Raw genomic sequence first — 12,741 nt, 5'->3', positions numbered from 1 at the left:
ACCCCCACAGTAAATACATCACCTCCGCATAGCTGCAGCTGTCAAGAGGAGCCACTCTCACAGACAAAATATTCGGAACAGATAAACAAGTCTGTACAACAATGCGCTCCATCGCCTCCTCACCCCGCAGAACGTCTTGAAGCCGTCGATGATGGGCCTGTAGCCGGTGCAGCGGCAGAGGTTTCCTGGAGAAGGACATGCAAGGTTCATGTTTATATCTGTAAACAACCTGTTTATATCTGTAAACAACCTGTTTATATCTCTTCACTGTTAGATTGGAATATTGGAACTAGGGCTGTCAGTTTATCGCGTTAATTAGATAAATTAATTACATAGCAAATTATCGCGTTATGAAAATTTACTCAAAATGAATACAATTATTATAATTTTTTTTATGAATTTATTTATTATTATTTTTTTTTTTTTTATCTCATTCATTACATAATAATGTAGAATAAACATTTACTAACTTATTTTTTTAAATGGCCATTTGCATGTTCTTGGTATCTGATTCTAGGGACATCTATGGATCTCAGGGAATGTATTCCCAGTGTCAGAAATACTGTGTCTGTTACTAGGCTTGAGTAAATTGTAATGAACCAAATGAGAATATCAATTCAATAATTTTTTTGACTGTGAATAACACCATGCTAAATTGACCAGACATGAAAAATCTAAGCAAATGAATGAAGGGAAGATGATTAAACAGAAGGTTTTACTGAATTCTGCCATCCGGACGCATGCAATTTGATTATAGAATATAAAATATCAGGTCAAAAATGGTTATGCGATTAAAATGCGATTAATTAGATTAATTCATTACAAATCCTGTAATTAATTAGATACATTTTTTGAATCGCCTGACAGCACTAATTGGAACCTATTCAACTCGATCGAATGACTGGATGGTTCTTATGGTCCCTCAAGTTTGTTCTGATCTAGGGAAGTCAGCTTTTTCCTTTGATGCCTCTAACTTATAGAATGTCCTTCCACTCTCTGAAATTGGAGGTTCTCCCTTCCCTTGGTATGTTTAAAAGTATGATTTCAGACTACCTGTAACTGTTTTTGTGAGGTTCGCCTCTTCCCTGGACCTTTAATTCCTGTTCCCTGGACCTTTAATTCCCTGTGCCTGTTCCCTGGACCTTTAATTCCCTGTCTCCTCACCTCAGCAGCCCACACCCTTGGACTACCTGTCATTATCTGTTTGATTGGTCCGTGCCGAACACACACTTCTAGTTCAAGTATCAATTACCATCACGCACCTGATGTGTGTTCTAATTAGCGCCCCAGTGGGCTTTAATTACCTCGCTCTTCCCCCCAGTCCTGGTCGGGTCGTTCCGTATCATATCTCTATCTGCAAACTCCTACGGGAGGTTCTCTATCTGTAGGCTCCTACGGGAGTTTCTGTTTCTGTATTCTGTATGCTGTTCATCTCCGGCGTGAGACGAGGTGCAAGCCTTCGCCACCTGTCGCCGTTTGCCTGGAGTGGGACACAGTACTGCGCTCTCTAATTCTCTACGGGAGGTATTCCAGTGTTCTACTCCAGACCCCGCGCCAGATGCGCTCTCCGAACCGGCGCGTTCTCCAAGCAGACGCACACCACTCCAGACCCCGCGCCAGATGCGCTCTCCGAACCGGCGCGTTCTCCAAGCAGACGCACACCACTCCAGACCCCGCGCCAGATGCGCTCTCCGAACCGGCGCGTTCTCCAAGCAGACGCACACCACTCCAGACCCCGCGCCAGATGCGCTCTCCGAACCGGCGCGTTCTCCAAGCAGACGCACACCACTCCAGACCCCGCGCCAGATTCGCTCTCCGAACCGGCGCGTTCTCCAAGCAGACGCACACCACTCCAGACCCCGCGCCAGATGCGCTCTCCGAGCCGGCGCGCTCTCCTCCAGACGTCTAGCCTGCGCGTTCCTACCCCATTCCTGTAAGCAGCTCCAGCCCTCGCCCCTCTCCAGTGCCCTTAGCCCTCGCCCTGTCCAAGGCCTTAACCCTGTTTTTCTCTGTCCCTGTCTCCAGCCCGCCTCCGCGGGCCTCTGTCCCTGTTCCCCTCTCCGTTGCCCCGTTTCCTGCCCTGTCCTTGCCCTGGCCCTGTCCTATAGCCTTAGCCCCTTAGCCTGCTCGCCTCTTAAAGGCACAGTGCCTATTTTTCCCAAGTTCTTGTTTTTCCAGTTTTTTGTGTTCTCCCTTAAAGGGACAGTGCCGCTTTTCTGTTGTATTCAATAAATGCCCAGTTCTTGGCTTACTCTCATACCTGTCTTGTGTTGTGCGATTGGGGTCGGTTACAAACCATAACAGTACGACCCGATCCGTCGACGACCCCAGCCAGCACAGACAGTGTATGTTGAGTTTGTCCTTTGTTAGCTCCCCTGTTAGCCTGTTAGTCTCCCCTGTTGACTCCCCTGTTAGCTTCCCTGTTAGTCTCCCCTGTTAGCTTCCCTGTTAGCTCCCCTGTTAGCCTGTTAGTCTTCCCTGTTAGCCTGTTAGTCTCCCCCGTTAGCTTCCCTGTTAGCCTCGTTAGCTCCCCTGCAGCTTGCTTGGCCTCCACTTTTTGTGTAGCTTTCCCACTGCTAGGACTGCCCTTTCAGCTAGCAAGGTCAGTTTCCCCACTGCTAGGACTGCCCCTTCAGCTAGCAAGGTCAGTTTTCTCCCACTGCTAGGACTGCCCCTTCAGCTAGCAAGGTCAGTTTTCTCCCACTGCTAGGACTGCCCCTTCAGCTAGCAAGGTCAGTTTTCCCCACTGCTAGGACTGCCCCTTCAGCTAGCAAGGTCAGTTTCCCCACAGCTAGGACTGTCCTTCCAGCTAGCTTGTTCTCTCATGCTGGTCCAGCCCTGTCTGCTAGCCTAGCTCCGGCAGCTAGCGCAGCCTCTATGTTAATGTAGCATTACAGCTAGCATAGGCCCTGTAGCTATCAGTGCCCTGGTAGTTACCCCTCAGCTACCCTAGTTACCCCTCAGCTACCCTAGTTACCCCTCAGCTACCCTGTCCCTCTGCTAGCCCCACTTTGGTGTAGCTTCCCCGCTAGCATGGCCCAATTTTTTGTTTGTTGCCTTGTTTATGTCCCCTGCCCCCCTGTCTGTATTTTTGGGTCGCCCGGTGGCTCCCGTGGAGGGGGGAGTACTGTGAGGTTCGCCTCTTCCCTGGACCTTTAATTCCTGTTCCCTGGACCTTTAATTCCCTGTGCCTGTTCCCTGGACCTTTAATTCCCTGTCTCCTCACCTCAGCAGCCCACACCCTTGGACTACCTGTCATTATCTGTTTGATTGGTCCGTGCCGAACACACACTTCTAGTTCAAGTATCAATTACCATCACGCACCTGATGTGTGTTCTAATTAGCGCCCCAGTGGGCTTTAATTACCTCGCTCTTCCCCCCAGTCCTGGTCGGGTCGTTCCGTATCATATCTCTATCTGCAAACTCCTACGGGAGGTTCTCTATCTGTAGGCTCCTACGGGAGTTTCTGTTTCTGTATTCTGTATGCTGTTCATCTCCGGCGTGAGACGAGGTGCAAGCCTTCGCCACCTGTCGCCGTTTGCCTGGAGTGGGACACAGTACTGCGCTCTCTAATTCTCTACGGGAGGTATTCCAGTGTTCTACTCCAGACCCCGCGCCAGATGCGCTCTCCGAACCGGCGCGTTCTCCTAGCAGACGCACACCACTCCAGACCCCGCGCCAGATGCGCTCTCCGAACCGGCGCGTTCTCCAAGCAGACGCACACCACTCCAGACCCCGCGCCAGATGCGCTCTCCGAACCGGCGCGTTCTCCAAGCAGACGCACACCACTCCAGACCCCGCGCCAGATGCGCTCTCCGAACCGGCGCGTTCTCCAAGCAGACGCACACCACTCCAGACCCCGCGCCAGATGCGCTCTCCGAACCGGCGCGTTCTCCAAGCAGACGCACACCACTCCAGACCCCGCGCCAGATGCGCTCTCCGAACCGGCGCGTTCTCCAAGCAGACGCACACCACTCCAGACCCCGCGCCAGATGCGCTCTCCGAGCCGGCGCGCTCTCCTCCAGACGTCTAGCCTGCGCGCTCCTACCCCATTCCTGTAAGCAGCTCCAGCCCTCGCCCCTCTCCAGTGCCCTTAGCCCTCGCCCTGTCCAAGGCCTTAACCCTGTTTTTCTCTGTCCCTGTCTCCAGCCCGCCTCCGCGGGCCTCTGTCCCTGTTCCCCTCTCCGTTGCCCTGTTTCCTGCCCTGTCCTTGCCCTGGCCCTGTCCTTTAGCCTTAGCCCCTTAGCCTGCTCGCCTCTTAAAGGCACAGTGCCTATTTTTCCCAAGTTCTTGTTTTTCCAGTTTTTTGTGTTCTCCCTTAAAGGGACAGTGCCGCTTTTCTGTTGTATTCAATAAATGCCCAGTTCTTGGCTTACTCTCATACCTGTCTTGTGTTGTGCGATTGGGGTCGGTTACAAACCATAACAGTTTTAGCTGATCTTTTTAAATTATTTAAAAAGTTTTAAATTTTTACTCTGGTAGGATCGGTAGTAATGATAATAGGACATAGAACAAAGTGCAAGTAGTAATGACGATAGTGATAACAGTAGTAGTAGTGAACAGTAGTGAGTGGCAGGATTTAATCAGACAGTAAATGTAGTACAGTAAAAGTAGTGATGATGGTAAACATGGTCCAAACCATAGTAACACACTGCACCGTCCATGCAGTGTTTATTATTTCATTTTGATAGACTGTTCATAGTGCAATGTTTACCAAACCAGACAAAATATACATACTTATTTTGCAGAAATGAAAACATCAACACAACACATTAACATAAATAAATACATTTAGTGTATCTATCAGTTAAATTGCATGTTTACTGAGGTTCATTCATTTATACACACACACACAGACACACACACACACACACACACACGTGACACACACACACACACACACACACACACACACACACACACACACACACACACACACACGTGACACACACACACACACACACATTCTTCCTCTCCCCCTCTCTCGCTCTCTATCTCACGCTCCCCTCTTATTCACTCATATTCTCTTTGTTAGACACTCACACACACACACTCTCATACATACTCTCTCTTACACTCATCCCTCCCTCCTTCCATGTTTGGATTCTCAAGGAGAAGCAGCCCCCCCCCCCCCCCCACTGGGAAGGGGGATCAAACGTTTACACAGGGGTACCTCGCAGGGACGTACATGTGTAACGGATATGTGCCGCGATAGTGTGACTACGGCACATAGAAGTGAAACTCACTCCCCAGAGGCATCCAAACTGAGTGCTTAAAAGGGAATTCCTTTCTTGGCGCAGCAGTTTGCGATGCTGGCCCCGGTGCGGACGCCCGGGGTTCGACTCCCACTCAAGGCACGGTCGAAGTCGTGGCAGGTTCTATGTTGAACCGGCTACAGTGGTGCCGTGACCCGGATGCCTTGGGTGGTGTGAGTTTAGGGGGGGTGAATGTAACGGATATGTGCCGCGATAGTGTGACTACGGTACATAGAAGTGAAACTCACTCCCCAGAGGCATCCAAACTGAGTGCTTAAAAGGGAATTCCTTTCTTGGCGCAGCGGTTTGTGATGCTGGCCCCGGTGCGGACGCCCGGGGCTCGACTCCCACTCAAGGCACGGTCGAAGTCGTGGCAGGTTCTATGTTGAACCGGCTACACATGCAGAGTGCAGAACAGCAGTGGGTGGTAAGAGGCTAGGCAGCGGTCATGACCACCATCTAAGGGGAAAGCGGCACACATTGAATATATTTAGGTTATTGTATTATATGAATGTTTATATGTTTATTTTTATAACCTTACATTGAAACGGCATTAGGAATATTGATTGGATTTATATAGCGCTTTTTTCTAGATAAACTCAAATAGTTTTTTACAATGTAGGGTGGAAAGTGCCTCCTTCACGCAGGCTACACAGGTTCAATGGATGATATCAGCCAATTAGGGGGAGGGATGATTAGGTGGCCTTGATGTCAGAGACCTGATTGGGAATTTGGCCAGGAACGTCGGGGAACCTCCTACTCTTTGCGACAGACTTCGGGAGTTCTTTAACGACCAAATTCGGGAGTTCACAGCTGTACGATGTCCCTATCGCCGTAAAAGGGGCATTGTTACTGCCAAGTCTAGAGGACAAAGTGCTCCCTGCTGGACAACACCACCACTTTCTGAAAACGGCCTTGACCGGGGCTCGAACCGGTGATCTTTCTTGAAGAAAACAACATCTTAGAAGAATTTCAGTCAGGATTCAGAAAATATCATAGCACTGAAACTGCCCTCACCAAAATAATCAGTGACCTCAGACTAAACTCTGACGAGAATAAGATCTCCATCCTTGATTGATTGATTGATTGATTGAAAAGTTTATTAACAGATTGCAGAATGGGTACAGTACAGTACATCTCAATACATACAATTGTTAAGGGGATGCAGACCAGAGAAAGACTTTCGTCTTGTTTACACCAGGGTCCCCCATTTTCAATTCATCATAACATATATGACATACATGACATACAGATAGACAGTACTGCTACATCTATACATTTATGACATATCAGATTTGCAAATACAGTACTGTTTGTGATACAAAAGTGTCCAGAAAAGGAGTGTATATACATTTGGCGTAGAAACTGTACATTGGAGGAGGTTGGTGGGGTGGGGTTGGGTGGTTTGGGTGAGGGCTGTACATTGGAGGTGGGGGGGGGGGGGGGTTGGGTAGGGGACACACACACATTTTACACTGTACATTGGAATATTGACAAAGCCTTACTTGGTCATTTACTGTACAACTAGGTTAGGACATTTGTAGGGGCCAGTTTCGAATTGCAGTCTCACGTAGGTGTTTTTTGAGAGTGTTTTTGAAGGTGGGTAGTGATTCACATTCCTTTACAGCTTTAGGCAGGGCGTTCCACATTGATGTGGCATAATTGCGAAACGTGTTTAGTCCCTTGTTTGAGCCGAATCTGGGTTTTACATGATTTGTGGAGCTCCCTCTGGTGTTGTGATCGTGGTATTCACTGACCTTTGGGAAGTATTTTGACATGTACATGGGTACCTTGGTCGCGTAGTGTATCTTGTAGACCAGGCCCATTGCAAGTTGCTGTACTCTGTCGTCTACTCTAAGCCATCCTAGGTTGTCAAAGTGGGCAGGGGTGAGGTGGGTTCTAGGAGTCAGGTCAAGTAGTAGTCTGACTAGCTTGTTTTGAGATGTTTGTAATTTGTTTTTTAGTGCCTTTGAGGTGCTTTGGTACCATGAGGTGCAAGCATAGTCGTAGTACCCTTGAATGAGTGCTCCTGCTAGAGTCTTCAGGGTATTCTTGTTTACCAGAGAGGAGATCCGGTCCTTATCCTGTTAGATCTCAGTGAAGCATTTGATACAATCGATCACAATATTCTAATCGATCGTCTTGAAAACCATGTCGGTTTCTCAGACCATGTGCTAGGCTGGTTTAAAACATACATCAGAGGGAGGAAATTCTATGTTAAACTAGGAGATCACATGTCTGATATATACGACAACAACTATGGAGTTGCACAAGGGAGTTGCTTAGGTCCTTTACTCTTCTCCCTTTACATGTTACCGCTGGGTGATATCATCAGAGAACATAATGTAGATTTCCATAGCTATGCGGATGATACACAACTGTACATATCTGCTGAACCAAATGATACAGGGATTAGCTCCATTACAGACTGCTTACTGGCAATAAATAAATGGATGAGTAAGAACTTCCTGAAACTAAACGAGAACAAAACTGAAATTCTAATTATCGGCTCCAAAACTAAAAAAGAAACATTAATAAAGAACCTGGGGGGACTAACCCCTTGGATCAAATCTGAGGTCACTAGTCTTGGGGTTGTCATAGATTCAGAACTGAACTTCAATTCTCATATTAGCAAAGTGACGAAAACATCGTTCTTCCATCTCAGAAATATAGCAAAAGTACGACTATTTATTAATCAGAACGATGCTGAGAAGCTAATTCATGCATTCATATCTAGCCGGCTAGACTACTGTAATGCACTTTTCACAGGTCTCCCTAAGAAAACCACAGAGAGGCTTCAGCTAATCCAAAACTCTGCAGCCCGACTGCTAACTAGAACCAAAAGGAGAGAGCACATTAGTCCAGTCTTAGCCGCTTTACACTGGCTTCCTGTAACATTTAGAATTGACTTTAAGGTCCTTCTCCTTACATACAAAGCTCTAAATGGACAGGGACCTAGCTACATTGCCAACACTCTAATAAATTACACACCAGCAAGAACACTGCGATCATCAGCTGCTGGACTACTAGAGGCTCCCAGAAGCAGTCAAAAGAGGATCGGTAATGCAGCCTTTATCAACTATGCCCCAAAACTATGGAACAAACTACCCCAAAACATCAGGGAAGCCAACTCGCTAGACATCTTTAAAAGACTTAAAACCTATCTCTTTGCTCAGGCATTTCACTGATAGATATCTGCTACCACCTAGTGGCAAGAGGAAACATCAGGGATATCCTGACACAACTTGTATTTATTCTTACCCTGCCTACTCTTTTACACTGCCTATCAAATTCATATGTCGGTTATTGCACTTTTTACTTCTTACTGATGACTATTTTTAAACTGAATCATTTTAAACTATTCTTATTATTCGCTATGCTCGCTCATGCCTGTATTTTTTTTATGTCTGTCGGTTAGTGCACTTTTTAATTACTGAATAGAGAGCCTATTAGGATGCTAGATCCTAATGTGAAACACTATGCTGCATTGTAGAAACCAGGTTAACTGTGTCCTGGCTGTTGTACAACCAGGTTAACTGTGTCCTGGCTGTAGCATTGTACAACCAGGTTAACTGTGTCCTGGCTGTAGCATTAAACCAGGTTATATTTCGTATTGCATCGCGTCCCGCTCTGAGCCTTACGAGATACTTCTATCTCCTGTGATACCTAATGTATCTCCCACGAATAAAAAACACATGCACCCCACCTGTATGGGGCCCCGCCCCTTATGGTGGCACCACCCATATAACCATGACTCTGGTCATGAAACACCCTTCCTCTATTTTCGTCCCAGCGTATTGGATGCGTGCACCATACGAGCTAGCGGAATGAAAAGATTAAGGAAGATTAATAATGTTGAGGGCTTACCGGAGAGTTGTTTTTCCCTGGATTCTCTGGAGCTTGTTTCGGCGACACATGAGACCTATGCTGGTGGTTCCTCGGCTGACGGCGACGGACCGAGGGGCAGCGTACAAGGTTTGGCTAACGGGTCGGCTTGTACAAAGGTGAGGTCTGTGTCAGTAGGCGTCAATGTCGGTGTTGGTCGTGCTGTGGAGTATGTTTCGGCACCAGGGCCGGGGCGGCTTGGCGATCGTTCCACTGTAGTGGGCGATGTCTTGGCGATCCTGGAACATGCTGTTGACGCTAATGCTAATGCTACTGCTAATGCTAATGCTACTGCTGCTTCTTCTGCTAACGCTGATGTTGACGCTGGAATGTCTAATAATCCCCGCCGCGGGATTCCGCTTTTCCCTCCTCTTGCCAGCTTCATTGATGAAGGTCAGTCGGTGGTGGGTGTGGGGGGGTTCGCTGAGCTCTATTTACCTTTTTTGCGGGTGAAGGGGCTGACGACGGGGTGCAGCCCGGGGGTACCTTGGCTAAGTAGCCAGGTAGCTTCTTTTTTGTGCCCAGGCGGGGATGAACGACGTTCCGCCCGGCCGTTGCTTGATAGCATGTCGGCTCGGAGGGTGGCAGTATGGACGAATGAGTGGTATACTGCTGCAGGATGGCATTTAGCGGCGGCCAGTGTTGTGGCTCAGCTGGCTACTTTCCTATCCAAGATGGCGTCGGGTTGTAGGTCTTTGGGTCCAACCGACACTATGAACGTGATTCATGTTTGTGGTGTTATAGAGATCTTGACTCAGTCGCAAGCTATAACTGCGGGGAGGATTCGGATGCTATCGACTTTGGTTGTTAGGCATGTTTGGTTGGAGCAGTCTCCTCTTGGGGAAGAGGATAGGTTTTCTCTCCTCACGACTCCTTTTTCCACAGATAGTCTTTTTGGGCGTTCTGTGGAGGCGCAGGCGGTTTTTGATTCGGGTCCTACACCGCCTCACGCTGTGCAGCCAGGGGTGGGAGCACGGTCTCGTCAACGACTGTGGCGAGATCCTCGACAGGCGGCCATGTTTCCCCCGCCAGTGGTGCCCTGGTTGGAGAATCGACAGGGTTTCGCAAGGCCGACAGTCTTGGCGGCCGAGGGATCGGCCATTTTGGGTGATTTCGGGGTTGGTAAACCACCCCGTCGTCATTTTGCCGCGAGCAGCCCGCTCCCCGTTCAGTCCGCTTTCTGTTACCCTCAGAAGCGGGGCTCTGAGTGTTCTCCTTTGGCTGCGGGCCGCGAACCTTCTTTGAAGCGTATGCGGCCCCATTCTTCACTTCTCATGGAGACAGGGGCTGACACCCAGTTGATGGCTGAGCCTGGGTCTGTCCGTGAGAATGTTCCGTCGTCGCGTGGTTCCTACACCGCAGGTTGTGGGTGGGTGGAACCTGGTGTTACAGCTGCCACTAGCTCCAGTGGTCAGCAGGGGGACTCGGTGCCTCTTCTGTTGAATGCTCAGCAGGGGTTACCCCGGCTTCGCCCTCGCCAGGCGGGGTATCGCGCTGTTGCCTCCCACTCCCGTCAAACCGGCAGTGGTCTGCAAAGGAGAGGCTGGCGTGATTTGAGTGGTAGCAATATCACTGCAGGGCTTCGGCGTGTAGGAGCCCATGGGGTCCTCAGGCCTTGCGTGTCTGGCTGCGGAACGGCTCCTCAGCGTGTGCTGGAGGGGTGTTCAGGGGGTGAGTGTGTGTCCACAAGTTTGATGACCGCTCCTCCCGTATCAAACCGGCCCTTTCTGTCGGGGTCCCCCCTTGGGTGCTTTGCACGACGGGGGGGACCGGGCCAATTATCTGCTGTTCCTTGCGGCCCAGCGTCAGTTGACGGCGGGGGCGCTGTGGGATTATATTCACATATGGCGACGGGAATGTCCCTTGAATCGGTGGATGAGGAGAACGTTAGAGGCGGGGCTGGTTTTGCAGTTTGCGCGGCCCCATCCTCCGTTCTCAGGTTTGGTGCCGACCCTATTGTTAGGGTCGGGCGCGGTGACAGCCCTGGCCGACGAGATCCAATCTCTGTTGGCGAAGCAGGCCGTCGTTGTGGTCCCGAGAGAGGACGCAATGTCAGGCGTCTACTCCCGTTATTTTCTGGTGCCCAAGAAAACTGGGGGGGTCAGACCTATACTGAATCTGTCCATGTTCAATCGGTTGATTGTAGTGAGACCGTTCAGGATGTTGACCGTCCGACTCCTTCTGCTTGCTGTCAGGAGGGGGGACTGGTTCACCTCCATAGACCTGAAGGATGCGTATTTTCACATACCCATTTTCCCTCCTCACAGGAAGTTCCTAAGGTTCCTGTTTCAGGGCGTAGCGTACGAGTACCACAGAATGCCGTTCGGTTATTCTCTGGCTCCCCGCACATTCACCAAGTGCGTGGCGGCTGCTCTGGGGCCTTTACGTCGTCGGGGGATACGAGTTCTGTTCTATCTCGACGACATTCTGCTCCTCAGCCGTTCAGAGGAGGTTGCCAGGTCTCATACTCGACTGGTGGTGGAATTCCTCACCAGCCTGGGTTTTGCTGTGAATTGGAAGAAGAGTACCCCTCTTCCCAGTCAACAGGTGGAGTACTTGGGCTTGACATTGAGGTCGAAGCCCATGCTTGCGACCCTCTCGGAGCAGCGTCGGGGGGATCTCCGTCACGCGCTCGGGGGTTTCCGTCTGGGAGGGACGGTTACGGCGCTGCAGGTGATGCGTCTGCTGGGCCTTATGTCGGCGGCCCACACGGTGGTTCCTCTTGGCCTCCTCTTTATGAGGCGGATACAGAGGTGGTTTCTCTCTTTGAGAATAGATCCGGTGTGCGGCAAAGGGAGACGGTTGACGGTTCCTTTGTCGATATGGGGGGATCTCGCCCACTGGGGGAGGCTGGGTATCCTCTCCGCTGGGGTCCCCATGGGCAGCAGTGGCTCCCACGTCACGGTTTTCACCGACGCCTCTCTCACAGGTTGGGGAGGGGCGTTTCGGACCCACGCAGTGGGGGGCAGCTGGACGGGTCATGCCGACCCGGCTGTCCTGCATATCAATGTGTTGGAGTTGAAGGCGGTCCTCCTGGTCCTCAAACGGCTCGGCCACCTGGTGGTAGGCGAACACGTTTTGATCAGGACGGACAATGTGACGGCGGCGGCGTATATCAACAGGCAGGGTGGGACTCGTTCCGCCCGCCTGCTCCGGGTGGCGCGCGAACTGTTGCTATGGGCATCCCGCAGGCTGCGCAGTCTGCGGGCGCTCCACGTTCCTGGTACGGAAAATGTGGCGGCGGATATAATGTCTCGGGGCGGTCCTCGTCGCGACGAGTGGGAACTCCGCCCCGACATAGTCGGACAGATCTGGGATCGGTTCGGGAAGGCCTCGGTAGATCTGTTTGCGTGCCGACGTTCTCACAAGTGCCCCTTGTGGTTCTCGCTCAGTCGAGCGGATCATCCCCCCTTGGGGGTGGATGCCTTCTCGACCTTTCCATGGCCGCCCGGTCTTCTGTACGCCTTCCCTCCTGTACAGCTGTTGAGTCAGCTGTTGGAGCGGATACGGAGGGAGCGCAGGACGGTGATCTTGGTCGCGCCGGACCGGGGCACGTCAGTGTGGTTCCCGGTCTTAATCCAGCTTCTGGTCGCTCCTCCTT

General features: G+C 50.6%; 1 protein-coding gene across 1 annotated transcript in view; it reads right to left on the bottom strand.

The window, feature by feature from the left end:
• Positions 1-12,741, bottom strand: part of aox5 (aldehyde oxidase 5) — a gene marked incomplete at both ends in the record, with an annotated part of 234,481 nt that overhangs the window by 194,152 nt on the left and 27,588 nt on the right. The window contains one exon of the mRNA XM_084324128.1: positions 124-185. Within this exon, the coding sequence (XP_084180254.1) occupies positions 124-185 (62 nt within the window). The remainder of the gene's footprint in view (positions 1-123; positions 186-12,741) is intronic.

The sequence above is a fragment of the Notolepis coatsorum genome, assembly GCF_963971535.1.
Source record: "Notolepis coatsorum genome assembly, chromosome: 1".
NCBI classification, from domain to species: domain Eukaryota; kingdom Metazoa; phylum Chordata; class Actinopteri; order Aulopiformes; family Paralepididae; genus Notolepis; species Notolepis coatsorum.
This window is presented reverse-complemented; position numbering and strand designations above follow the sequence as displayed.